Here is a 27093-nt window from a genome sequence, read left to right as displayed (position 1 = left end):
GGGGGGCGGGGCCAGCGCTGGCCGCCGCCTGTCAGTGAGCGCGGCGCCGCTGAGGAGGCCTGAGGGGCCGTGCTGGGACTCTGGGCCGCGGCGGTAGGTGCGGCCGCCCTTGGGGCGCCGAGCGGGGCTGGGGCTGGGACTGGGACCCGAACCCGGACCGGGACCCGGACCTGGGGAGAGAGTGGGATCTCCGGGGGGCAGCGGCGGAAGCGCTCTGGGCGGGACCCGCGGAGCGCATCTGTCCGGTAGGGCCTGACTGGAGCTCGCTGCCGGCCGGCGCCGGCGCTTCCGCGGCCGCCTGCGGGGGCAGGGTGTGAGGGACCCTTCCCTCGCCGCCCGGCCCCGCGGTAGGGCAGCCCGGCCGCTGCCGCCACGGGGCAGGCCCTGGCCGCCCGGGAGGCCGGGGGAGCGGTGCCCGCTGGCTAACGGGCCCCGGTGGGGCCGCGCCGCAGCCCCGTGGCTGGGTCCCGCCGGCCCCCTCAGCCGCGTCCAACTCAGCGCCCGGGTGTCGCCGACTGGGCTCCCCGCCTGTCCCGGAGCACCCACCGAGGGAGGCGGCGAGGGGCCGCCTTGCCGTGCCTATTGGGTGTTGCTAGGTGCTGCCTCCCCCAGCGATGCAGGCCCGGGGAGGGGGCAGGCCTGACATCAGCTAATCAAAATATTCAACTGAATAAGATCTGAAGTTCAGTTAAACAGCTGGGCCGCTTGCCCCTCACATCTCGCCATCGCGCTTCTCTTTGACACCGCTTTTTTTTTTTTTTTTTCTGGCAAAAGGTTAAAGTGCTTCTTTGCTGATTAATAAGTTGCTGCTGTGGCTGTGGTTGATTTCAGATGCTTCCTGTCTGCTTTAATTGGTTGCATTAGAAACATGTGTTCGATGCTTTGCACATGTAAGAAGCAGCAGTCTGAAACTAGCATCCATAAACAACATCTAAATTTCTTTTCAACTGGCTTCCTGAACTCTTTTATGAGTAATAACTCACACCTTCTCTGCTGTGACATTAGCGATAAGAATAATCGAATCGGGCTTTGAAATATCTGTCTGTAGTGTCCTGCTTTATTGCATTTTAACTAAGTTGAAATCTGTTAGTGGCACAGCCTCTAGATTCCTTTGGAATGAGTCATTTGCTATTAACTATTAAATTTTAACTGTTATAAGAGAGTGACTCTTTACATAGCATGCTGAGAGGAAGGAGTGTAACAAACAAATGTATAACAACTCAAAAACCTAAGGGTCTGGTCTAACATCACTGGAGTTAATGAACTTTGCCACTGTCTGTCCTGAATCTCATTTCAGTGTTAAATGTGAGAAGGTAGAGCTGAGCTTTTAGCGTAACAGTGATGCAGTGCCTAATTATTACTCTGGCTGCTAAGAGGATGGAGGCAAACGTGACCATGCTGTCACTTTGTCTTTCCTTTTGTGACTTTTGAAGCTTGCTGGCAAGTGTCAGTCAAACCTGCTGCTGGAGACAGAGGGACAGAGGTCTAGAAGACAGAAAGATATCTAAGTTCCAAGAAGAGCAGCTGGCTTGGAGTAAAAGAGACCTGAGTTAGGGAACGGTCTAGAGATGCTGGGGAAGAGAGATCAAGGGGATGCATGGGGGGGACCAGAAGGAGGCCTATGAGGCTTAGTCTGTGGGAAACTGATCGTGGTTTAGTGACATCAGGGCCCCGGGGCCCTGAAGAATGTGGACTCTCACCTTGTTTAACTCTTTTGCAGTTAATACGGGAATTTGTGTCATGGGAGTTATCTCAGGCTGGACAGTTAGAAACTACTCCAGTCTGTTCATATTTCTACTTTATAGTATAAAATCATCATAAGCGAATTCACAGGATCAATCGTAAATTAAGTTGCATTTAAATGTTTCTATCTATATGAAACTTAACTAGACTTTTGGGTTTGCCTAGCATTTCAGCCATTTCAGCCTTACTGCTTCCTTGTGAACTTACATGGCATTTTATAAATGTTGTCGAAAACTTGAAGCTGTAAAGCAATGTATAGCAATAACTGGTGAAAACTCGGTCCTGCCTGCTTGGGCAGAACTGATTTTAATGTGTGTTTGTGGTTACTGTTGGAAGTTGTCCATTTAGGTGCTTTATTATATCATCTTGTTATAATTTAGGAAATAGTTTCACTCCACAGGTGGGTCTTAAAAACCAGGATGATGTTAAGCAGTGTCTTGAAAGCTTGTGTGAGAACAGCTAAGCCATGCTGGAATGCAAAACCTTGTCAGGCTGAAGTTTGTTCTGATGCTTTCTGTTATGCTTGTTTACAAAGCAGTTGGGAAAAATTAGCCACTTCTTTGAATGAATGGGGCTGTGGTCATGTTTATAAACTCTGGGCAAATGTTGTTATTCATATCTTTGTTCAACAACATGAAAAGAATTGTTAAAGGGCGAGTTGTACTCAAGGTTGTACTTGAGGAAATGAAGACAGGAGTGTTTAGATACTTTTAGAAATTCTGCTGATGGTTAAAGCCAGTCAAATGTTTTCCTACAGACTTTGTAACCAAACTATTGCAATATACTAATGTCTGGCAGCTAAAAAGACAGTTGAAGCTCATTATCCTGATGTTTACAGTAAGCAATACAAAGGGCTGAAACAGGGTTTTGAAGTATTTACTATCAAACCACTTCAAAGAATATGTTTACGTACTTATTATCATTTGTAACATAACTTACTCCTGAACATAAGGCTGATAGTGAAATCCTTCAAACAGGCAGTTCCGTGGTGGTTTAGGTAGAAGTTTTTGCTTTACCTGGGGATCTTAAGGTAAACCTGCGTGCAGCAGTACTTGACAATATATGAGTGACTGGGAGGATCCAGACAAGATTTCAAACAAGACAAATGGATAACACTGGTTAAAGAAGAGAAGATGAAGGCTGTGAGCATCCTGGAATAGCAACTGGTGGTCTGACTCACCAGTATTTTAATCAGTCAGGCATTCTATTTATTTTTACATTGGAACTCTCAGATATGCATGGGAAGCCTTTTTTTTTTCTTTTTTTTTTTCTTCTTTTTAACTTTCCTCTTGCACATACTAACTTAAAATGGCATTAAGTGTGTTTTAAGGTAGGGGTGTGTGTGGAGTGCTACAACTTTTTTTTTAAAGTCCCTTCTGACACAAACTGAAACTTCTCCTTGCTGACAGCACTGAGCTTGTTTAAATAACCACCCCAGGCCCCTGCTACAATAATATGCCTTAAACCAACACGACCAAAAACGGAATAGTCTTAATTTCAGTTCCATCTGAAACGTGGGCTGGCAAGGAAGCCCCATCAATAGCATCCAAGCAGAGAAAGACAATGGCAAGGAGGCAGGGACAAAGGGAAACGGTGCCTGGGGTTTGAAGGGGTTTTACATGTATATCAACTCCTTCAGCCCCAAACCAGGTCTTTAGTGTGATTTATTTCTTTTTTAACAAGTGTCATCTTTTTTTTCTTTGGTGAAACTTGGTTTTTGACAAGGTTTGATGTCTTTGTATGATGATTTTGTAGCTAATACACTGGATAGGTTCTTTTGGCTGCAGACTTGCTGCTTTCTTGAGTACTTACTGACAGTTCTTAGGACTGGAAGGTCCCCAGAAAGGTGTATGCTCTTCTTCCTAGTTGACATTCCCTGCTCTAGTGATGCATAAATTCCTGGCTCTTCCCAGTTGTTGCTTTGTTGTAGTGGTCAGCAAAGCAACATTTCTAAAATGCTAGTTGTGTTGTTTTAATAAACCAGTAGCAGCTGCAAAAGAGAAGGCTAACCTAAGTTAGTGCATTGTTCATAAAACTCTTCTCAATAAGGAAGTGGGAAACCTCACTGAGACAACATGATTTTTTTTTCTTTTTTTTTTTCCTCCCTTCTAACTAAATGTCAATGTGAAACTGCTGCTGAACATTCGCAGTCAGACTAGGAGAAGAGATCTGCATACTTTGAAGCTGACTTATGAAGTCTAATGTATGCTTTAAAGCTCTCTCCCAAGCCATTTTGAACCAAATCTATGGGCTAATCCACAAAATGTTAACTGAAGATCTCCAAAAAGCCATTGGCAGGGGAGATTTGACCCAGACAGACCAAGCAGGATCCTGTATAATGTTGTGCTGCCTGTGTTTTAGTGCTAGAGAGGTATTTGCTTTACTTTTTTTCTTCCAGCTATGAGTCTTGCTTTCTATATACATAGTAACTTAATGAAACATACAGATGTTCTTTTAAGGTCCCTGCTACATGTAGCTTCCAGTTGAGATGGAAGAGCTGAAGTTGGTGAAAAGGGACATGTTTAGAGAAGGGCGAGGGGAGGAGGTTTTAATGGAGTAGAAAGCACTTGATTATCTCTTATATTAATAGTGTTTGAGTGTCTCCTTAATTCTGACTCCCTACAAGTCTCAGATGACCTTATCCAGTATATTAGTTTCTCACAGGAGCACAGACATCATTTGAGGGAGGAGTTGCCTCTGCCACCAGACCGGTGCCTCCACAGCACAACTGATACTGTGTTTGGCTTTCATTCTGTAAAAACGCACTTTCTTTTTTACAGCAGTGAAAACTAACATTAGTTAACTAGAGGTGAGTGTAAAACCTTAGTGAAGGTAAGAAGCAAGTAGTCTTCAGCACTGCTAGCAAAAGCCCATTGTGGGCTAGGAGTGTAGTATTCACTTTTATCTACTGCATCATGACCTGACTTCCTCTTTCTTCCTTGAAAATAATGAGCCCATATACACATCGACAGAAGGAAGAAAGTCAGGGATATTGAAATAAGAATTACAGTTAAATCTGAGTGACCTGGATGAGGGAGAGCAGGTTTTGAAAACCAGAGAAGCAGTTCAGGGTATGAAACAACTACCCGCCAGCTCAATAACTTGAAGCTCCTCATGTTGCACGTACATCAGTTACGTCTGTACAGGAAGCTGTGCTCATCCTGGAGTGGTGGCAAGTAAATAGGCAGTGAAACCACAGCTCCAGCGTGTCTCATGTGGATAAATCCTGTTCTTAGTGGTCTTGCCGTGGGACCTCAGGTACCCATTTACTGGTCCCAAGGCTGCCTTTTGTCTAGAGCTTCTCTGAGAAGGGCTGTGTACAGGGCCTGGGCCTGAGAGGTGGAGGGAGTGTCTACGTCCAAGTTAATGGGACTTACGAATGCTTTGCACCTCTCTGGATTGCCACCCCCTCCAAGTGCACAGCAATCGGTGTAGTCTGTTCAGTTCTGAATATTGTAACTTCAAGAGAAGTTATGCTTCAAAAATTATTTTTAAATTGTGATTGGTTTTTTTTTTAATGGCAACTTCTGCCAACTATGCCTTGTGCGTACTGTAAAAATAGTTGGATTTTTTGATTCTTACAAGGACCTGAAAATTGTGCAGCAACAGTTAAACTGGGCTGGGCTTGCAGCTTCTGAGCCTACACAGCCTTGTAGACTTGAGTCACACATTAAACTGTCTGAGCACAGGCAGCTGCTGTGTTAGAGGACCTTGCTTACAATAGCTACGTCTTATTATTTTTTTTTTTTAGTCCGTGAGTGAGGTATGTGCTTTGTTGACTTTAATCTCAGTAATGTTTCCTTGTTATTCTTTTCCATTTCAGAGGGCGACAAGGACTTGCGATTTTACTTCTCCCCTCCCTCTATTGTCTTTTAACTAAGCTGAGGAGTGACTTGTAGAATTATGTATTTTTTGGCGATGGGAATGGTTTTGCGCTGCAGACCTTGAAGGTCCTTGAAGGTGAGGGGAGGGCAAGGAGAGACAGAGTTAATGCAAGTCAGGAGAGAGTGAGTCTAAAAATAGCTCTGAACTTGTCAGTTTGGTCACTGGTGGCTTGGGTTAGTCATCTGGCAGGCTCTCTTTCTGCTGCTCCAAGGGATTATTTTACAGCACTGAGATTTGACATAATTTCTGTTGAGGAGAGGGAGTGGGACGGGTGTAATGAGTGGGATACTGTCATCACCACTTCTTTTGCACAGCAGCTGTTCTCTGCTTAGCCGCTGAATGTGGTCATTGTTGACTTTCCTTGTACACCTGCCAGGTTGTTAGGTGACTCATCACACCAAGGTTCGTGCAGTTGGCTCCCAAACAGCTCCCTTTCCCTTTCCTTGGTGGTCCTTTAGGCACAGAGCACCCACTAGTTTTGTCATTTTCCTGATTGATCTCTGTGGTGCCAGGAGTCAGTTAGAGTAAATGTCCTGTTTGCCCCAGGCAACTGTTCAAGGTGGAGAGGAAAAAAAGGAAAGAAAAAAGGAAAAGAAAACCCCTGGTGCAGATTTAAACTGATGAGCCTCAAAGATGTGCTCCTGTAATCATTCTAAGATCTTGTTTTTGTTGGCCTCCTTTCAAATGCCCCTCCTCCTTGTCTTATCCTGGGTTCATGGTACTTCACACCTCTATGTGTTTGCTAAGGTTTCTGAATTTTCACGGGTTATTTACCAACCAAAATGTTCATTTTAAGATTTTGCATTTGAGCTGTGAGAGGACTGGCATGAGGCAGTGACCTCTACAGTTAAGAGTCAATAGAGCATATTCTGGTTTAAAAGAAGACAACTGTTTTAACTTTTTCAGAATCCAAGGTGAGGGGATCAGGAGCTAAACCAAAGCCATGTTTCCTGTGGGCTCGTGTTCAGTGTGGTTGTAGGGAACTTCTAACTCTCCACGTTCCTGATTTTCACCCCACAATATACCCCTGCCCTGTCCCACAACGCCTTACTTCCATGCTTCTTTATACTTCTCCCTTTCCACTCCTGGCTCCCTTCCACCTCCCTCTGCTCTGCCAATTGGCCAAGATTTGGCGTATGCTGGGACTTGTTTGGAGCTACATTTACGCTAACCGGTCAGCTAGCAGCCCGTGCTGATTGACTCGCCAGCTGCTGCCAACCAGAGGGGATTGTTTCTTCCAGCACCATCGCTGTCCTCTGTCCAACACCAACTTGCATTAGTCCAATACATCGTAAGACCTCTACTTTTGTCAGGCTTGACCAAGGATTTCAAAAATTATTGGCAATTAAGGGGAAGGAAGGGGAGCAAAGGAGGAGTATGGGCAATCTGTTTGTCTAGCCTTGTTTCATTGGAAGGAAAAATGAGAAATGGATTTAAGGGTGACTTGAGTAAAAGGAAGAAAGCAATTAGCAGGATTTTATGACCATTTCATGTGGTGCGAGAGCACCATGTAATTTTTCTTAGGTGTACTTTAGGAGAAAATCTTACATGTCTTCTCTTTTATTTCTCTTTTTGTGAATATTCTTTCTGTTTAGTGATACAAGAGTTCTCTCTTCTATATGGTTTCACTGTTTGCATTTAAGCTAAGGGAACAGACCAAGAAATAAATTTCCCTTTGAAACCTGTGTGGTCTCATATTTTTAGTACTGAGAATAACATCGATTATTCAGATGCTCAGTGATACAAGTCAGGGATGGAGAGGTGGCAGCAGTCTTGGGTTCTTTTTCAGCTCCATGCTGAGAGGTTGGGTAGGACTTTGATTTTAATTATTTAGTAATCTGATACCTTCAGCAGCCTCCTGTTTCTCATGAACTTGAAGCTGCTTCTGCCTGTGAACAATTTTGACAAGTGTTTTGCTTTGGTTTTTTGTCCTTAGTGACTTCCTGAACCTGTGAAATGGCAGTGATGGGAATTACATGCCAGGGATCTCCTGATCCAGCCGTCAAGCACAAGAAGGAGCTCACAGCTACCAAGGGGCTGAACGAGTCAGTGAGTGAAAAGCAGAGCAGTGTTTGCAAAGTAGAAGATTCGAAGAAGGTCATCTTTCACAGCCAGTGGAAAATCCTGAATGATGTAATCACCAAAGGAACAGCAAAAGAAGAAACAGAAGGAGGCTGTGCATCAATTTCTATTATTGCCCAAGCAGAATGTAAGTAGCCAGGCAGGCTGTTCTTCATTGAGAAAAAGGAATGTGTAATGCAGTATGAGATTTCACCCACTTTGCACTCCTGGAGAGCTGAGACAAAATCTATTTGTAATCCCAAGTGGGGTGGAGTTGGTGACACATCCCAGTCTCTATTTAGGAAGCTCATGAAATCTCTTAATAATGTGGCAGCATCCACTGAATAAAGCATAAATAACAGAACAGCATGAGGCCATTGCACCTAGCTTTGACTATAAATATGTGCCCTGCTGGATCATCTGTTCTTGGCTGACTTCTGAAAGGCTTTTTAAAAGAGGGAGGAAAACGGAAAACAGAAGAAAAACAAATTAAAACTGTCAGGTGGGAAAGAGCTGGGGGGTCAGGAGATCGCAGTGCTGGGAAGCTGTTTAATGCTGGGGGAGCAAGAACATAGTGCTGGTGATGTGGCACGAGTGTGTGGTGATTTGTCTGGATCCCCGATTTAGCAGGTTGGTAGAGTTGTTTCTTGGTCCAGTTGTTACTAGGAGAGACTTTGCCTAGTACTGAAGACATGTGATGATCCTGTTTTCTTTCACACAGGTGAAAACAGTCAGGAGTTCAGCCCCACTTTATCAGAGAGATCCTTTATTGCTCATAGTAAGCGTTACAGGTGAGAGATCTCTTAACATCTGCTGACTTGATCCAGATCACCCTGGCTCTGTGTGCTTGCAGTATTTTTTCCAAAACCACTCCTGCTTGAATTAGCTTTTCTGTCTCAGGCTCGGGAAGAGTGTGTCTTTGCCCAAACATTTTCCTCAAAACCTTTTTGTTAGGAGAAAATACACGTTGAAGTACAAACCACTTGAAACACCTTGCAATTGTCTTATTGCGATGCCTTCTGATTTGCTGGCCCTTGTAGTTTTCTGCTTCTATTTCTGGCTGGTCAAATTTGTTTGGAAATGACTGAGTGATTTTTATATATATATATTTAGTTTCATGGGCTTGAAGTAGAAGGATCCAAGGGAAAATTTGCATTATTTTTTTTTTTTTTAAACTAAATTGTCCTGGTGCTTTTGAAACCAAGTTATACCATCCTCCTTGAAAAGTTGTGGGAAACTTAGGTTGTTGCTAGAAGTAGTCCTGAGAAAAAGGAACTGTTTCATTTCCAGGGAGGATAAACAAAAAGGGATGAGAGAAGAACCTTTGCCTGATGACAGCATCAGCAACAGAAATAGAGTTGTGAAGAGAAGCTGAAAGTGGTAGAGGGGGAGTAACAGGACTTGCTTTTCTGAAGTCATTTGAGAACGAGCCACTTTTTCTTCATGAAGAATATGTGCCCTGTTGGGGCACATACTGGAGCGTTATTAAGCACTGGAGCTTTACCAGGCAGCTCCAGCACATTGTGAAGTGGGCCGCTGGGATCTAGAATTAGGTACTGCCTGTTTTCCGGCAGCTTTCAGACACTGAATCTGGCCTTGTGAGGTATATGGTTTGACATTGCCCACGGACTTTACGATGTCCCATGAAGGAACTGAAGAAATGCTGAGGGAACCATTTCTTGACAGGTTTATGTGGAAGGCACACCAGCGATATGTTCAGGTTCGAGGCAATGTGGTAATGCCATCACCTAGAACTCTGCTTATTTTATCTCTTAGCACTCTGTGTTGCACTGGAACAGCAGGAGAAGACGGAGAGAGCAATGCTGGCTGTGAACTGCATCACTGTTCAGTAAAGGCAGACAAATATAACTATTCTGAATGAATTAGGATTTCTTCATTTGAAGATCAAATATCCTGTTTTCTCTTAGAACTTGATTAAAAAAAAAATCTTAACTACTGTGGTTGGTATTGAATAACTGCAGATAAATGTTCCTCTTGAGAGCTGCGCCTGTTTGTGCAGACCCCCAGCTGGTGTGCTGGCCAGTGCTGTTTTGCATATGTATGCATTTCTAGAAATCATATTGTACTACTGATCTTTACATGCCAGAATATTTTTGCTTTTTGAAGCTATTTTGTTTGCATGCACATAGTCATCCCTTTTCTTTGGTGCAAAGCCTATTTTTCTTTCAAGTAGAGCAGACACTTATATTACAAACACTTTTATTAATTTTAGAAATAGAATGCATTTATACATAATCTCTGTGCATTTGCTATAAATCATAGACACAGGCTGTTTCAAAGCAACTTGGAGACATTTAGTGCTTTTACCTCTACTTTGCCATCCAGTCTTGCTATTCTTTGTAGAATTTGCAAATAGTGGGAGACTTAATGCTTTGCTTCCCCGCCACATCACCCATATTTATTTCTTACAATGCCAGGTGTACTACTGTGCATTGAGGTTACAAATGCTACATATTAGAAGGCAGGAATTTATGTTATAATTCTCGATTCTTTAAATCTCAGAAGGCAGAATTTCTGATTCTCATTCTTGTTCTGTGGTTCATAATTGTTAACTGGAGGTGTGCTTTCACTGTCAGATCTAAGAGACTTCATGCATTTTGGTTTCCAATAGCCGGTCAGACAGTCTCGATCAAATCCCTAACAATGTGGCCCATGCAACGGAGGGAAAGATGGCACCTACCTGTTGGAGAGGGAGGCATCGTGGCAAGACAAAAAAGAAACGTCACAAGAAAAGATCCAAGCTGAAAGTACAAACAGTGGCTGCTGGCAGGCGCGGTCCCAGAACTCCAGAGCAAGAGAGCTGCACCCCAATTCCTGTCCAGGTGAGAATCCTTAAAGACTTCCTTTTGTACTGTGGGGACCCCTGCAAACTCCTAACAATTCTTGGTTGAATTTCATATGGCTATATTGAGGATCCTGCTCAGCTGTTTTGTTTTGGTTTATTTTCTAGGAGGATGAATCACACCAAAATACTCTTTACAGAAACCGTTTCTGGGTTTCGGAATTTAACAAGGACTTGGTCTATGATCCACTGCCATTTGAGAAACCTGAGAAAGTTCTGTCCACAGGCAAACTCCATTCACCAGGGAGCAAATACAAAGCAGAACTGCACAAGTTGATAAGCCCTATTCAGTGCCTTAATCATGTTTGGAAACGGCACTATCAGAGGGACAGTGTTCCACAGCCTGAAACTCTCCATCCTTTTCCCTACAACATAATACCCCCTCATTTCCCACATCTGGACAGTCCTCTCCCTGCCATGAAACGTAACGCTCTGGAGACGTACTTGCATGGTGATCTCAACTATCAAGACAGTGAGCATCGCTTATCTGGCCTAAACTTAGAATATAGTTTCCCCAAATGCATCAACCAGTCTGTGAAAACCAGTTCAGACAAGATTTCTGTGGAAGAATACTTGGTAGACGCCTTGAAGGGGAGCGTGAGTCTTGGTGAACCACAAAATTTAGCCAGCCTAGCCAAGACGTGGAGAGGAGGTGGTTTGGACCTGAAGGAACAATTTCATGAAGCCAATGAAAATGAAGGCGTGCTACTTAACGAGGTGATCTTCTGACCCTGCACACTAGTCTTGTGGAAGGCAGTTTCTCCTGGGCTTCAGAAGAGAGAGAATCTGCATCCATGTGCTAGTTTCTGTAACCAGACTGCATTTTCTGGATGGTTCTTGATACAATTGAAGACTGCCAGTTAAAGATGCGGTTTTGTTTTTTGAAGGATATAAAGCCCTGGTCTTAGATTGGTGGCTCTAATTTGTTCGCTTATTTACAGAATATGCATGCTTGTCTAGGAGAAGTGTTTCTTTGCTTAGCCAGTCTTCAAACACCTTCTCTGTTTGTCTGTGAAAGAACCCAGTCCATTCAGGTCAACAGGCTGCAATATTTTATTGGCTATAGATGACCTGAACGGTGACACAGACAGAAACCAGGGACGTGCAGATCGTGAACGTGCAAAAAGCATGTCTGCTTCCTTCCAGCAACTTACCTGTTGTCCCTTGCCAAACACAGGGCTTGGGCATAGCTAATGCGTGGAAATCTTAGAGGCATGATTCATTTCTTCTGAATTCAGTTCTTTCTTGCCACCATAAACTCCTCTTAGAGTCCTCTTTCTCTGGAATCATTGTGACCCTGTCAGTGTTGTCGGTGGAGTTCAGGGTGTCACCTGCCTAAGTATGTTTACAGAGACCTAAGGCACAATCTCAGTCTACTAACTATAAAAAAGGTTTAGCTCACACAGAGATGTCTACATTTAGTCACACGGATCTTATTTTGTTTGTAGCATTTCGCTTCGTATTTAATGTCCTGCCCATGGAGGGAATAGTTTGGAGCTTCAAAGCTATCCAAATACTGGTGGCCTTCCTTTACAACAATTGGATGCACTCATTTAGATCAGAGTCCACAGAAATCAAGTAGGTCCTCCTGTATCATTTCATCTCAAGCCCATAACAGAAGTAATTCTGTACAGGGATTTTTAGAGGGGCAGCAGTACCTATCGTTGTGCTTTTTCTGAAAATGTTCGTCTCTGTCTGTGGAGCTCAGCAGTTAAGTGTTACTTTCCTTGCTTCATCTTGTTTTCTGATTTTAACTTCCAGAAACTAAAGCCAGTGGATTATGAGTACCGAGAAGAGGTTCATTGGACCAAGTGTCATGGTTCTTTGGGCATTGGCTCTTTTGGAGAAGTATACAAAATAGAGGATAAACAGACAGGATTTCAGTGTGCTGCCAAAAAGGTAACTATGCGTGAGAAAGAGGGGGGGGGGGGGGTCCTGACACAAGAAGGCCTATGGAGAAAAAGTCTTCTTGCAGCTGCTGTGGACTGTAGGTACCTTATTGTACAGCCACAGTGAAATGCTGCTGTGGTTACGTCCAAGGAAAAACTTCAAGGTGACGGCATGGAGAGAAGGAGCAGACAGAGAACCTGTATGTGTGCAGGGGGTCAAGCTTAGCAGCCAGAAATAGGTTCATTTGGCCTTCAAAGCGTGCTGCAAGGGATCCTGGGTTTTGTGCTGAGACAGGCTAAGCAAGAGAGTAGAGATTTCAGAAAGATTTTAAGGTGTGCTTAGTGAGTGTGGGAGAGAGACGGCTGTGTGAGTTGTCTGCTTATCTAACTGTTGTCATCTTAAAACATATCTAGTGTAAATGGTGACATGGCAGGTGTTTCTCTGTTGAAAAAGGAGTAAAGTGAAAAATAAGGCAGTCGGTAGGCACTTAGAACAGAGGTTTCATCTGTTCAGCGAATGTCATATACAATACTGGCACATTGTAATGAGGTGGTTTTGTTACAGATGCAGCAAAGGATGTGTATTTTTCCAGAAGCTGGCGTAATAATCTATTGTACACTGAGATACGCCATTCTCATACGATGTGTGAAGCATGTGGAATATAACTTGATTCAGGGTGCTGATTTGTGGCAGGCATGGGGGGGCCTCAGAGGTAAAGGCAGAGTGATAATGCAAGTAGATGATGAGAATGTAAACTATTTTGTTTGAACTTGAATAGTTTCATCACCTCTGTGAGCTGATGTTTCTCACATTACTCTGATAGAAAACTTCAACAAGTGAGTGGGAAGCGTTTTGTCTTGAGTACAAAAATAATACATGCAAAAAGAATTGGAACTTGCATTTGTCAATTGAAAATGTTGACTTTTCTTGTTTACATTGTTTTCACTTTGATGTATTGCCCATGGAAAGATGTAAATGCAAGATTAAGCCAGCTTGTCTGTATTTTTAACCATTTCATTTGTCAGGTACATAGAAGCAAACATATTTAAAGCATTACAAAAATGACTTCCTATTCTGCAACCTCACATTTTAGATGTGGAATTTTGTGGCAACATGACCAGCTTGTTTTCTGACAGTATGTAACTACTTAAATTTATCATCCATGTTGCAGATACACAGTCTTAGGAGAAATAGCTTTTACTAGTGGGCTATGTTTTCAGGAAGCAGTGGTTGTACTGAAAAGAAAATGGGAGAGTAGGAGAAGCTGAAGTCTTTCAGAATGTCAGGTTTTTTTTTTTCCTTATTACTGGAGGATTTCAAAGGATACTTCTATATCAGAAATAAATCTTCTCAGACTAAACTCTTGAACCAGTGAGGTCTAACATGCAAGTTGAATATTTTGCTATGACGTATTGTGTTTTACATCAGTGACTGTCTTCAGTTACTGCTGTCTGCCTGTGTTAGAAGGGGACTACCTGACCTTCTTTCACCATACTTGGTGTTGTAAGCACCTGCTCTCCAAATTCTTGAGATTAAAGAAAACTGGTGATAGCTGGATTGCTAACAGTGAAGAAACATGATACATCCTTTTCCCACCAGAATCTTAATGACTCATGTTTTCCTTCTGGTCTTTAGCAAATTCTTGTTTTATTTAGTTTGGCCAAACTTTCTTTAACCGTTTTCCTGTGCAGGCAGAGTGCCACCTAAAAAGGTGATAGTGTAGATCATTGCTTGTGGTCCTATTTCATCTTTCCTCCTGTTTTGGGGAAGTTTTATTTTTGCGAAGTACTGCATCATCCTTAATTTTTTTCCTTTTTAATGAAAGCAGAATGTTTAAATTGTCAGCATTACCTTTTTTAACTGAGACAGAAATGACCTTCCTCCTGAAGACTACCAGTACTCAGCTATAAGCCAGAGATACTGCAACTTGACACCTTTTTTTGACAAATCTTCACTTTACTCAGACACTGAGAATTTAGGGACTCATCATCCTTGTTAAGAATCATTCTGAGTGTTCCCCTTATTGTTGTACCCACTGATTTCTGTTAATGAAGGTCATCCTTGTGCCTCTGCTGTTAAATGGTCCAGGACACTCTGACCTAATCATCAGAGAGGGACAATTCTGTCAGGATTTGTCACCAGATCTGTTCAGTGCTGCTTCTTTGTTTTGCTAGGTACAAGTTGAACACTTCCGTGCAGAAGAGTTAACAACATGTGCTGCAGTAACAAGTCCTAAAGTTGTCCCCTTGTACGGAGCTGTGAAGGAAGGACCTTGGGTGACCATCTTCATGAAGCTGATGGAGGGTGAGAATGGAACAACCACAATGGAAGCACCATTGTAACTGTTGAATGCAGTGGACATTGATCTCCTCTTCCTCCTGCCCCTATTTTAAATCTGTTAATTCTTTGCTGTATCCAGAGTGTTCCTAGTGTTAATTCCTGAGTGGGTTGGGATAGGTATGTGTCAACCCTGCTGGTGTGTGGCAATGGCCTTTCTTGGAAGGGAGTGTGTGTGGATAATTTCCAGTCCTGCCTCACTCCAGTTCAAGATGTGTATCTCTTGAACAGCAGCTGCAAATTCCCACTAGAACACATTTTCTGTTTTTTGCTTTCATGTTTTATTTGCATGGCACCATGGAAAGCACATTGTACTGGAAAAGGGAATACTGTATAAGCAAACCTAGATGCTTCTGTTGCCTGATGCTCTTTTTCTAGCCAGGACCATGGAAAACACAGTCTGTGAAGAAACAGCCTGGTGATCAGTAGCACCTAGAAATGCCTGATATGATCACAGAGTAGCTTTTGATGCAAAGCAACACTGTCAAACTCACACTAAGCAAAAGGCTTCATGACAGAGGCCAGTTTCTGTGGGAGTAAGAACTTGGGAATAAACAAAAGGAACAGACCCATGTGTGGAAGATCAAGGCTGTCATACCTGGCAGTTCTCATTTCTTCACCGGAAACAACGAGGAACGCTGATGATGCTGGGAAGAATTTAAAGATAAACTAACACGGACCCTCTGGATTCCTTTCTAGGCGGCTCACTAGGTCAGCTAATTAAACAGAGCGGCTGCCTGCCAGAGGACAGAGCCCTCAGTTATTTGGGCCAGGCACTGGAGGGCTTGGAGTATCTTCATGCTCAAAACATTCTCCATGGAGATGTAAAAGGTAGGACAGTACTTAAGGTACCTGTTCTTCCCTTTTTCTTAGAAGCAGCAAACTGGAGATTAAGTTACTGAGTAGCAAAAGGTTTTTTACTAGATTTTCAGCTCTGCATTTGAGATTAGAGCTTAACTTGGTTCTGAGCAGCTGGGCGTATCATACTTGGTCACCTCTTCCTTTCTGTCATCTGGTGGGTCTCACAGGCTGTTTGCCCAGACTGACCCCTCACTGGGGTAGGAGAATTTCCGGGATAGATAATTGGTAGCTTATAAGTAGAGATAATTATAGTTGTCTTCTTGCTTAAGTCCTGCTCCATAGGAGTAATAGACCTTGGTTTGGGCTTAAAAAACCTGCAGCTCTGTGGGCTTTTGACAATTCTCCCATCTCAGTGACCATAATACAAAGGAGACTGATTAATTAAAATTTTATCATTGCCAGCGGAAAATGTGCTCTTGTCTGATGATGGAAGCAGGGCTCTTCTGTGTGACTTTGGTCACTCTGCTCACCTTCATCCAGATGGCCTGGGAAAGTCCTTGGTCACAGGTAAGGATTTTCTGCTGCAATTCTAAAGAATTACCCTACTGACTCATTCTTTCTTTTTGAAAATTTACATATGGCTAATTTGCAAACAACTGTATTTTCCAGACTTAACATTGCTCATAGTGTCACATTTATTGATCCTACTGTGATGTATCCCACTGACAGCTAAAACGAACTTGAGGTTGAAAGGTGGTCCTTATCTCCCAGTCAAGGAGGCTGTTCTATTTTTTGTGAGATTATGTCACAGCGTGCTACATTCAGTGTTTTGTCCCTGCAAGGAGCAACATTGAAACTTAGAAGTCTGTCTTTGACTTGTTATGTGACCTCACTAACAGCTGGGAAAGAATCCTGACCTCCACTAAAGCAAAATTCCTCACTGACTTTTGGGCACTTAAACTTTACAGGGCTTCTTAATGCAGCTGTTGCAAGAGAAGGATATCATAGAATCACAGAGGGGTTTGGGATGGAAGGGACCTTAGAGACCATCTCATTCCAGCTCCCTGCCATTGGCAGGGACACCTTCCACTGGACCAGGTTGTTCCCAAGCCACATCCAACCTGGCCTGGGACACTCCCAGGGATGGGGCATCCACAGCTGCTCTGGCCAACCTGTGCCAGCACCTCAGCACCGTCACAATGAAGAATTTCTTCCTAATACCTAATCTAAATCTGCCCTCTTTCAATGTAAAGCCGTTCCCCCTTGTCCTGTTACAACATGCCTTTATAAAAAGCCCTTCTCCAGCTTCTTGTTGGCCCCTTTAGGCACTGGAAGGCTGCTATAATGCCTCCTTGGACCCTTCTTTTCTCCAGGCTGAAAATCTCCTAACTCTCTCAGCCTGTCTTCACACAAGAGGTGCTCCAGCCCTCTGATCATCTTCATGGCCTCCTCTGGACTTGCTCCAGCAGGTCCATGTCCTTCTTATGTTGTCCCCAGAGCTGGACACAGTGCTCATGTTTTCTAATGCCAAGCTCACCAGTAGAGCGTGATGTTTTGCCTTTCAGATGTGGTTGGAAGGGGAGTTTAATACCTGATCCATATATAAGAGATGGGACTGATACAGAGATGTAGGCTTTGAACAGCTTGTAAGAGCACATAATGCTGTTTTTTGGGTTAAGGTGACTTGTTTCTCACTTCAACTGAAACTGAAAAGACAAGGAGGCTGCCTTAGGCTTCCCAGCAGTTGCATTGGAACAGTTTTGTAGTTTACATGCAATGAGTTTTCATTTGAATGGTTTTAGGGAACTATGTACCTGGCACGGAGACTCATATGGCTCCAGAGGTGGTGATGGGAAAGCGTTGTGACTCCAAAGTGGATGTCTGGAGCAGTTGCTGTATGATGCTGCATATGCTTAATGGGTGCCACCCTTGGACCCAGTATTACAATCACCCACTCTGTCTGAAGGTAAGCGACCCAACATATCTCCAGTGAAAGGTACTTAGCCTGCAAAATCTCATTATACCTAGCTAGAGAGCAGTCATTTCAGGAAGGCTGGCTGAGAGCCAACTGGGCATCTAAGCCAACTGGACATCTAAGATGATGCCAACCTTGCTTTGAAAGCTGATCATTTCTTACGCCTCTTAGGCTGCTGTGTACTACACATGCTAGGGCTTTTCCTTTCGTATCCTGCTCATGACTTGGGTGTAACTTTGTAGCTATTCATCTGTAATAAAATTACCACTCAGGTGTCTCATTTAATGCTGTAATTTCAGTTAGAAATGGTCTCAGGGTGGGAAGAACCTTTCTGAAATCAAATTAAGCTTCTCTGGTCTAAACTCTTTCATTTCCTGTTTGTTACACAGATAGCTAAAGAGCCACCTCCTCTGAGGGAAATTCCACCTTCCTGCAACCCTCTGACTGCTGAGATTATTAAGATGGGTCTGGAGAAAGAGCCTGTTCAGAGAGCATCTGCATCTGAACTGAAAACTAAGACTAGTGTCGCACTTGAAGAAGGTAGAAATGTCCTTTGTCTAAAGCTTCCTACCTGCACTGGTGAAGTGGCCAATGGCTAATTACATCATAGTGGTCTTATGGGCACTATCAGTATGTTTTACTGTTCAGTATATTGTTTGCACAGGCTTCATCACTGATGTATATTTTTGGGTTGATAGCTTTTACCCGCAGCCGGGTGTTTCTCACACAACTACATTAAAATTTCCTGTGTGCTGTCACACAGTCTTTCTTCCTTCTCTGCTTGAAGTAGACAATGTTTTGCTTTATGTGGGTTTATGAAGATGTGTGCTGTGGCTGGCCTCATGTTCAGCTGAAATATCAACTGCATCTATTGAGCTGGAGCCTGATATGCACGAAACTGAAAGCAGAGGTTTATTGCATCCTGAACTGTAACTCATACTGGTGGTCCAGTCTTGCCCTTGAGACTATGCGTAATTTATTTCAACTTAATCCTGCTGAAAGGTTCTGTAATGCAACAAGAATTTGTAGAGGTGATCTGGTTTTGTCTTTTGAAGAAGCTGGGCATTTTACAGCAAGATAGAGTTCAGAAACTGATTATGAAGGCAAGCTTTTACCTTTTTTTTTCCTCTTCTTTATTTAATAATGTTTGTATGCTTTTTGTTTTTGCAGTGGGAGGTGTGACAAGCCCCTGGAAAGGCGAATACAGAGAGCCTAGGCATTTATCTTTGAACAAAGAAAACAATCCACAGACATCCCTGTCCCCCACAGTCAGCCCAGTTTCTGAGACTGTTTCTGACCCAAAATTGGCAGTCAAAGTTTCTTGTGCAAGCGCAGTCCTACCACTGCCACCTCTAGAGCAAACCGAGGAGGTCGAGGGAACCCCTTGGAATGTGTGCAAGGAATTATCAGAGACCTGGGATCCTCCACCTCTCTCCTCGACTCCTCTCCTTTTGAAGAGCTGCAGCCATGTGGAGAAAGCAACAACCATCTCAGAACAAGAGCTTCAGCAGCTGGAAATAGGTAAGCGATGGGCTATGTAGGGAATTCAAATTTCTTTGCTTGAGAGCATGATAAAAATACAGCTGCTCTCCTTTGGCCTCTTGACAGTTATTTCTGGTTTTTGAGCTTGGATGACATTTTGCTCATAGTTCCTGTTTCGTTACACACATTGCTCGGCCTTCTTTTAAATTACCAAAACTACTAGCTCCTAACCAATTAAATATGCTACAGGGGTAGTGATCAGTATTTCCTCCCGCTGTCTGAACAGTGGATGGAACTTCTGTGAGAGGTGCAGGAACCTCTCAGAAAACAGCTAGTTTCAGACTTGTGCTTACGTACACCGTATAAACAGTGTCTGCAATTACAACTTCATCTGAAATTTTAGGTCTTCAAGTATAATTCTTGTCATAACAGGATAAGCCTGTTGGATGGCAGATGTCAAACAAAGCAATATAGCTAGGATCAGTCTGAAACTCTTTGTCCTGGGCATTGGAAAACCTGTAGCCACCAGCCAATGAATTTGATTACCAGCAGCAATCCAGAATTTGAAAACCAGCAGTAACTTTGGTGTGAAAGTCAGTGGAGCAGTAATAGTCCAGTTCCATTGCCGCATTATAACTCAACCTTTCACTGTTTTTACCCCGTATTTTCTAGTCTTAGTAAATGAATTGAAAACTTCAGACTAGGAAAAAAGTGTCTTGAAATCCGGCTGTTGTCGTGGAACTGAGGAGTAGCATTTTAGGGGTTGCTGAGAGTCAGGTTTCTTCTCAAATGGCTTTGGATCTTCAGCAGCCTTCTAAGGGCTGGATATCATCAGTGCAAGTTACTGCAAGAGTTGAGTACATAAGTTTGACTTTTCCCAGGGTATAATGTGGATGGATCTAGAATGAAGAATGATAGGTGACATAATAGGCCAGAACTGGGAAATTCTGGGTACTAGCCCTGTCTCTGGCATTTTCTATGTCATTGCACAATTCATCTGTCCTTTTTGGCTCAGTTTCCCTATTCTCACAGTGGTGCCCATAGCCTCTGTGTAGCAAAGGAATTGTCGTGTTTTGTGGACACCAGTATCGATGTTCATTAGATAATGCTGAAGAAGCTTTGGGTATTAATTGCAGTAACTGCAATTAGAGCAGGGAGGCATTAAAGGAAACGTTGGAAATGTCTTCCTTCTCTTTCCTTTTGCTTGCAGAACTGTTTTTGAACAGCCTTTCACAGCCTTACTCGCTGGAAGAGCAAGAACAAATGCTTTCATGTCTCAGCATCGACAGCCCATTTGTGTCAGATGCTAGTGAGAAGGTGAGTGTAAATGGACGCTAGCCGTGTTGTGGGTGGGTGGCGTAGCAGGGTAAACACCTCGGGGAAAGCAGCAGCTGTGACCAGTGGACCTCTAGAGAGTTTCTCACAGTTGTTGATACTTTCAAGAGTCCGAAATTGTGTAGCCTGCCATCTACAGGAGTAATTTCTGACTGTGATCATCATTGCTTCCTACTTCTGTTCCTCCTCTCAGCCTTTTAATGCTTTGTAAGGAGGACTGAGCAGAGTTCTGTACAGTAGTTCAGCTGTTGACACAGCATAGTGTGCAGCATAGGATGTGACTGTGCTTTTTTTTTTTTTTCTTTTTAACCCAATACCTAACCCTAACATTTAATTTTACTTTTGACGGGTACTCGCCACTATGCTGATGTTGTCAGTTTGACCTTCTGTGACTCTAAGATAACACAGACTTTTCCAAGCAGTACAGCAATGGAGGGTCCGTAGTTGTTTATGTACAGTTAACTATTTTTCCTGTATGCTACTTGTGACTTACTGACATTAGAATTTTATCTGATGCTTTATTCTCCAGTCACTCAGTATGATAAAACCTCCCTTTCTCATCTGACTCTTCAGCTGATTATTGATTTCATTATTGAGAATATCTTACGATGTCTGCAAATGGTTGCATTGCTATTCATCCCCTTTTCTAGATGTCACGTGAATGCTGAGTAACTCAATGCCCAGCCTTAGGTCCCTGTGTATTTCTACTTTTTTATTTCCTGATGTTGTTTTAATGTTTGTCTCATGCAAGCTCATTTTCTTTAGGAGCCTTTGAAAAACTGGTGCTTACTTTTGCAGAACTCCATGAAGGCTTCTCATAGCTTGAGGGACACTATGAGCTCTGGAATTCATTCCTGGAACAGCCAGGCAGATGGACAGAGCTTCAGTTGGAACAATCTGCTGAACCGCAATCGGCACACAGACACTCCTAGCTATTTCAACGGTGAGCCTGAAATTCTGAAGTTTGGGTAAATGGTCAGGTATAATTTTCTCAGTATGTAGAGGGACTGCGATTTGAAGTCTTTGAGCTCTTCTTACCCTTTAGTTGCTGTGTTAGCACAGACCCTCCTAAAAGCACACAGTTGTCAAGAGGCTAAGTCTGCCCCAGCCGTAGATGGGTGGAAGACACTCAGGTCTACACTGTTTAGTAAAAGCCAGAGAAGTTCCTGAAGGCACAGAGTCTCGTTCAGCTTTGTATGCCTTGCCTCGTGCAACTGCCATGTGCAGGAATATATGCTTTATAACCATAAATGTCTACAAAGTATTTTTGAGGGCTTGTTGTGCAGATCAATACATCTCTTCAGCTGTTTTCTTGCTAAATCCAGCTCTGCTTTGTGAGTCATTGTTGTCTTCAGCAAGCCTCCCTGCTCCATGAAAGCCTTACCTAAATTAAATGCTTAATGACAAAAAACCAGTTCTTCTGATGTATGTACCTTGCTAGTCAGTTGTTCTGTGGTGGACTGTGAAGCCATTATGCCTGCAGCAGAAGTTAATGACTTCTTTTGTGCATTTCAGGAGTGAAAATCCAGATCCAGTTGCTAAGTGGAGAAAATTTACACATCAGGGATTTTCATAGGACAAAGGTGGGAGACATTGCCACTGGGATAAGCAGCCAGGTGAGACACAAAGCTGGGAGTTAAGTACAGCATTTTGTCTGAGAAGCAATTTCTTCCATAACGCAGCCTCATAATGCCTTAAAACCAGTGACCCAGAAATCCATTCAAGGACCCTAATGACATTTAGTAACGTAACTTCAGTGTCACTGTTGTAAGCGTGACACCAGAAGGTGTTTTCTGTATCATAATCCATTGCTAATTGTCATAGGGACCATAGGGACCTCACGATTAGAAGGTACCTGTGCTGCAGCATAAAAATTCTTCTGCTCGATAATAAATTCTTTCCCCTCTCCCTAAAGAGGAGTCGCTGTATGACTTGTTCATCAAGAGCAGTAATATCAGCTATGGGAAGCAGGCTGTATTTGGCTGTGATGCTTCTAGATTGTTAGGTTGGAGGAGATACTGGCAGACTCCAGGGAACCTCACTGCGGGCCTCTTTGGCAGCCCCTGAAAGAAACTCCTGAGTGGTTGTGGGACTGTGACTCATCTGAGTGTAAAATGTGGTGATCATCTCTAAACAAAGAGGTTGCAGAAGTCCAGAAAATGTTTTAGTGGTGTTGATTCTCTTTGGTATACTTAGTTCTTTTGGACATCACAAGCAAAATATCGCTAGCCTGCAGAGATTCGCAGTCCCCAAACAGAGGCAGCACAGGAACCGCCAGCAATGGTCAAAAATTTGGGTGAGGCGATTCAGCAGCAGGGTGCGTGCTACCCAGTCCAGTTTCTGAGATACTTTCTTACAAGGGAAGGGTAGGATGTTACTGCTAAGCTCAAGCCTCTCTCCAGGAGCTTTTACGGGGCTGGGAAGCTATTTGCTGGGTTTGCTAGAGGGATATTCTGCCCTGAAAGAGACTTGAAGTGCCACTCAGATCTGTTTGTCCTGCTTCACAGATACCAGTTCCTGCTTTCAGTCTGGTTACTAAAGAAGGCCAGTCAGTTCACTACGACATGGAGGTCCCCGACTCTGGTATTGAGCTGCAATGCACCCTTGCCCCTGACTGCAGCGTCAGCTGGACATGGCGAGTCAAACATGGTCAGCTGGAGAACAGACCATGAAGCTGTTTCTATTTTGGAGGTTTTTACCTTGTTGAAAGAAGGAATTGCAAAAGCTTCCAACCACCCCTGCCATGGAGCACCAAGTGCAGTTACTGGTGTTTTGTGCTGAAGTAGGATAGCAGTTCACCAGCTCGCTGCTCTTGGGCCTCATTTCTGTTACCTGTTCTGATCCAGTTCCAAGACATGTCCTGAGCTTAGATCTTCTCCAGAGCAGTGGGAATTACTTGTTTTGGGTGTGAGTGTTAGGTTGAGCTTGAGAATGGTGGGTGGAAATTCCTGCTTTTCAGAGGAATGCGATTGTGCTTTTCAGGAGAATAGGGGGATTGGATGAGAACTCGTGTTGCTCAGCCTCTGAGGTGAAGCCAGTCGTTGGTGGGCTTGCCCAAAGGAGAAGGCTGGGCATCTTCTGTGCAGCTATGGTTGGTTGTGCTGAGGGGAGCTGGCTAACTTCCTTCTAGCTGAAGGAAAAACTTAACGTTTCTGTAGGCTTGGTAGCATCATCTCTACCTCAAGCCTTTTGCATGGGGAAAATCTACAGCAGTAACTAGCTGGGTTCTTGGTTTCACCTCCCACCCTTCCCCGCAGACGCTTCCTTCTTGAATCACAAAATAACTTTGTTCCCAGAAAGAGCTTTGCTTGCAGCTCTCACCTTCAGGTCTCCTCCCCGACTTTGGAGCTGGTGCTCTCTCTCTGGTGTTGCTGCCACCTCTGGCAGGTAGGGCAGGAGGAGGGTATGGTATTCCTTGGTGGGCAGGGTGAAGGGCTTGTATTCCTCCGTCCTCTTTCCACGGCTGACTTGGGGCTTCACAAGAACTGTCCTGCCCAGGCAGCTCCATCTGGAGGGGGGAGGGGCGGTGGTTCAGTCAGCTCAGACAAGGTGTGAGTTTTGCTGCAGCATTTATAGAAGTCTTCCCTTCCCAGCTATCTACGTGGCTGGCTGCTCGGCCCCTCCACTGGAGATCGGTGCCCCGGTTCTGCATGGCGTGTTATCTCAGCTGCTTTCACTAGCACTTTGGGACTGGCACGGGGCGTTGTACCGCTCCCCTTACTGCAAAACGTGTTAACAGAGTGGGATGGGCAGCTGGGCCCAGAGTGCCTTAAACTTTGAACTTTTTTTTTTACTGATTTGTGAATAGTTTGGAGTATACTAAAACTGCATGGGTCAAATTCGGATGGGCAGGTATTGCTAGCCCTTCTATAACCTGGAGCAGCACCAGAGGGAGGCATAAGCTATGACTGTAGTTGTTCAGGACTGCTCAAAGTCCTTGCACACCTGGAAGTCACGGTCACTTGATGGTGTCCTGTGGCTCTTGCAGAGTGCTGAGTGCCATGGCCTCTGAGGAGGGGCTATCTACATCCAGGCAGAATAAAGAAACAGTTCCCAAAAAGCAGGGTAGGCCCTGCCACATCCATGCTGGTTCTGGGGGACGCAACGGGGCAGGAATTTTGGCAGTTTTCTTAAGCGAAGGTCACTTAGAAAATAGCTGGGAAAAGTTAAACTCTGGGCCTTCCTTTTTGAGGACTGGTGCTCCTTAAGCACCTGATACCCTTTGGTCTCCCAGAACATCAGCTGGTATTGATACGCTAGGCAGCGACATCCCTAATCAGAAAAGTAAAGTTGTGATGTAATAAAAAAGTGGAACCCTTGAAGAAATATTGAACCTGTCACCACTATGGGTATAGTTTTTATAGCACTTTTTGTTCTAAAGCACTTAATATGTTGTCCAAAATAGGCACCTAATTATATCTGAAATGCCACATTAAGAGTCTTTTTAGTAAACAATTAACAGATTACGCACATGTTTTCCAGGAAGGAGTGGGGAGAGTGGGTAGGTTGGCTCTATTTCTTTTTTCAGATGCCATAAACTACTTAAGAATTGTAAGCTCAGGAGCAGAAGGCATCAAAAATGCCTCTCCAGGCTTCTCAGGAGCTCCCAAGCACATGTTGAGTACACCGACCAAACTTCCCACGCCTGGCACCCTTCCTAGGCTTCCTCTGAGGTGGGGAGGAGAAAAACCTGTTGGTTGTTTCTAAGAAGAGTCTGCTGGTGATGCGTCAATATGACACATCGCTGTTGGTGGTGTGTCAATACGAAAGCATGGTCTGTTCCCTTCCCAAAGGCTGCGTCTCGTGGTTTTCACTGTTGTCTGCTAAATGCTTCAATGTATAGGTGTACAGTTTGGTACATTGATGTTAGACTTGCGTTCTGCTGAGCAGCGGGGCAAGGACGCAGCAGCCCTCTGTCTGCAGGACTTCTGAGCTTTACACTTCATCTATAGCATTAACGTTAATCTCAGGCCACCTACACAAACCTTGCGAACCCAGAATGTCTTTGTTGGGTAGACGGAAATGTCCATGTTCTCCTGTACTCTCACACCAGCATTAGCCAGTATCTCCATCCTCTTTGTTTTGTCCAGAACCTTCAGTCCTATTTTGCTGCCACCTCAAGTGAGAAAGTGAGACTGCAGATTTTCACCTAACAAATCTTTTATAGGACAGCCGGCCAGACATGCGGGCTGTGGTGTCAGCAGTCCCTGCCGAATAGGAAAGACACTTCAGCTAATACCACAAACCACTGGTGTTTTTCTTACTGTCCTGAAATAATGTGGTTCTCCTCTCAGGAGTATCTCCAGGGTTTTCGTGTTTTTGCTACCTACCTGCTTGAGGTCTCCTTGACTCTCTTCTGCTGCCAGGATGGTTTCCTCTCAATTCGGCTGGTCGTTCTTGCTGTGACAGGCATAGAAAGTCCAGCTTCCAGATCAAGGCGGGCTATGCAATGCTGACAGAAGGGAAAGTCAGGAAAGCTTTTCGTTATCCACGTTAAAATTTGGCTGAAACTGTGTATAACAACATAACTGGTCTTCAGGACAGAACCCCAGTTCAGGATAGGGAGGACAAATAGCAGTAGGAGTGATAAACGCAGATGGCTCTTGTTGTGTAGCTCCTTCCGAATGTCTGGAGAAATCACTGTTGGCAAAGCAATATGAAGCTCGTAATCTCTTTGGGATGGGCACTGTGATGGAATGACTATAGCTTGTATTGAACGAATGACACTTTATAAAACTGTGATTTCTTGAAATTAACATTTTTGACCTGCATTTTCACAGGGAAAAAAATAAAGCTGGAAAAAAAAAGATTCTTCGTTCTCATTGCTAGTGGTATGATATGTTGTCCCAGAGAACAAGATGATGGTGCTGAATAAGATGTTTTTCAAGAAGGGGAGCCTGGTATGATTAAACTGTGCTGTACATCACCCTTGGTTTGGGGGGATGCAGAGAGAAGTCATTTCTGGGTGTGAAGAGGCAGCAACAGCTGATGCAGTGGTAAATAACTGATGCATCTAAGCACAGGCTTTGCTAAATATACTGGCATCTCTCTCTGTTTCCAAATAGATATCCCTTTTCCTTCTCCTGTCCCATTGCAGGTGGGGGGATCCTGTGGAGAAGGCCCTGGGAGTGCTGGTAGGCCAGCAGTGTGCCCTCATGGCCAAGGGGCCAGTGGGACCCTGGAGGGTACGAGGAGGAGCGTGGCCAGCAGGGTGGGGGAGGGGATCCTCCCCCTCTGCTCTGCCCTGGTGAGGCCATGTCTGCAGTGCTGTGTCCGGTGCTGGGCTGCCCAGTTCAGGAGAGACTGGGAACTACCTCAGAGGGGCCAGCGGAGGCTGCGGAGATGAGATGAGGAGGAGGCTGGAGCATCTCCCTGGTGAGGAAGGGCTGAGACAGCTGGGGTTGTTCAGCCTGGAGAAGAGGAGACAGAGAGGGGGTCTTACCAATGTCTACAACTACCTTAAGGGTGAGTGTCAGGAAGATGGAGCCAGGTTCTTCTCAGCAGTGCCCAGTGCCAGGACAAGGGGCAACAGGCACAAGCTGCAGCACAGGAAGTTCCACCTGAATACGAGAAAGAACTTGTTTGCCCTGAGGGTGAGGGGACACTGGGACAGGCTGCCCAGAGCAGCTGCGGGGTCTCCTTCTCTGAGGACATCCAAACGCGCTGGGATGTGGCTCTGTGCAGCCTGCTCTAGCAGGGGCTGGGCTGGGTGACCCCCAGC

General features: G+C 44.3%; 1 protein-coding gene across 2 annotated transcripts; it reads left to right on the top strand.

Moving 5' to 3' along the window:
- Positions 1–3: 3 nt before the first annotated feature.
- Positions 4–26195, top strand: MAP3K14 (mitogen-activated protein kinase kinase kinase 14). 2 transcript variants are annotated; one of them, XM_037411169.1, is made up of 16 exons: positions 4–93; positions 7565–7837; positions 8411–8480; positions 10322–10532; positions 10661–11269; positions 12314–12451; positions 14617–14746; positions 15479–15610; positions 16043–16147; positions 17383–17546; positions 17945–18095; positions 18726–19076; positions 20248–20354; positions 21171–21315; positions 21888–21988; positions 22880–26195. In XM_037411169.1, the coding sequence occupies exons 2-16, from the start codon at positions 7585–7587 to the stop codon at positions 23042–23044; spliced, it is 2832 nt and encodes a 943-aa protein (XP_037267066.1). In that variant the 5' UTR covers positions 4–93; positions 7565–7584; the 3' UTR covers positions 23045–26195. The 2 variants fall into 2 exon arrangements, with proteins under 2 accessions (XP_037267066.1, XP_037267067.1); XM_037411170.1 differs by having other exon boundaries at positions 37–97.
- Positions 26196–27093: the final 898 nt, after the last annotated feature.

The sequence above is a fragment of the Falco rusticolus genome, chromosome 18 (assembly GCF_015220075.1).
Source record: "Falco rusticolus isolate bFalRus1 chromosome 18, bFalRus1.pri, whole genome shotgun sequence".
NCBI classification, from domain to species: Eukaryota; Metazoa; Chordata; class Aves; order Falconiformes; family Falconidae; genus Falco; species Falco rusticolus.
The sequence above is the reverse complement of the archived record's forward strand: the minus strand, read 5'-3'. Positions and strand labels throughout refer to the sequence as shown.

Bases quoted from the DNA above. Each gene is read 5' to 3' on its own strand.
- MAP3K14 (XM_037411169.1), top strand. From the start codon at position 7,585: ATGGCAGTGATGGGAATTACATGCCAGGGATCTCCTGATCCAGCCGTC. The intron at 8,481-10,321 runs GTGAGAGATCTC...GGTTTCCAATAG, and splicing joins GCTCATAGTAAGCGTTACAG to CCGGTCAGACAGTCTCGATC. The intron at 11,270-12,313 runs GTGATCTTCTGA...TTTAACTTCCAG, and splicing joins AAGGCGTGCTACTTAACGAG to AAACTAAAGCCAGTGGATTA.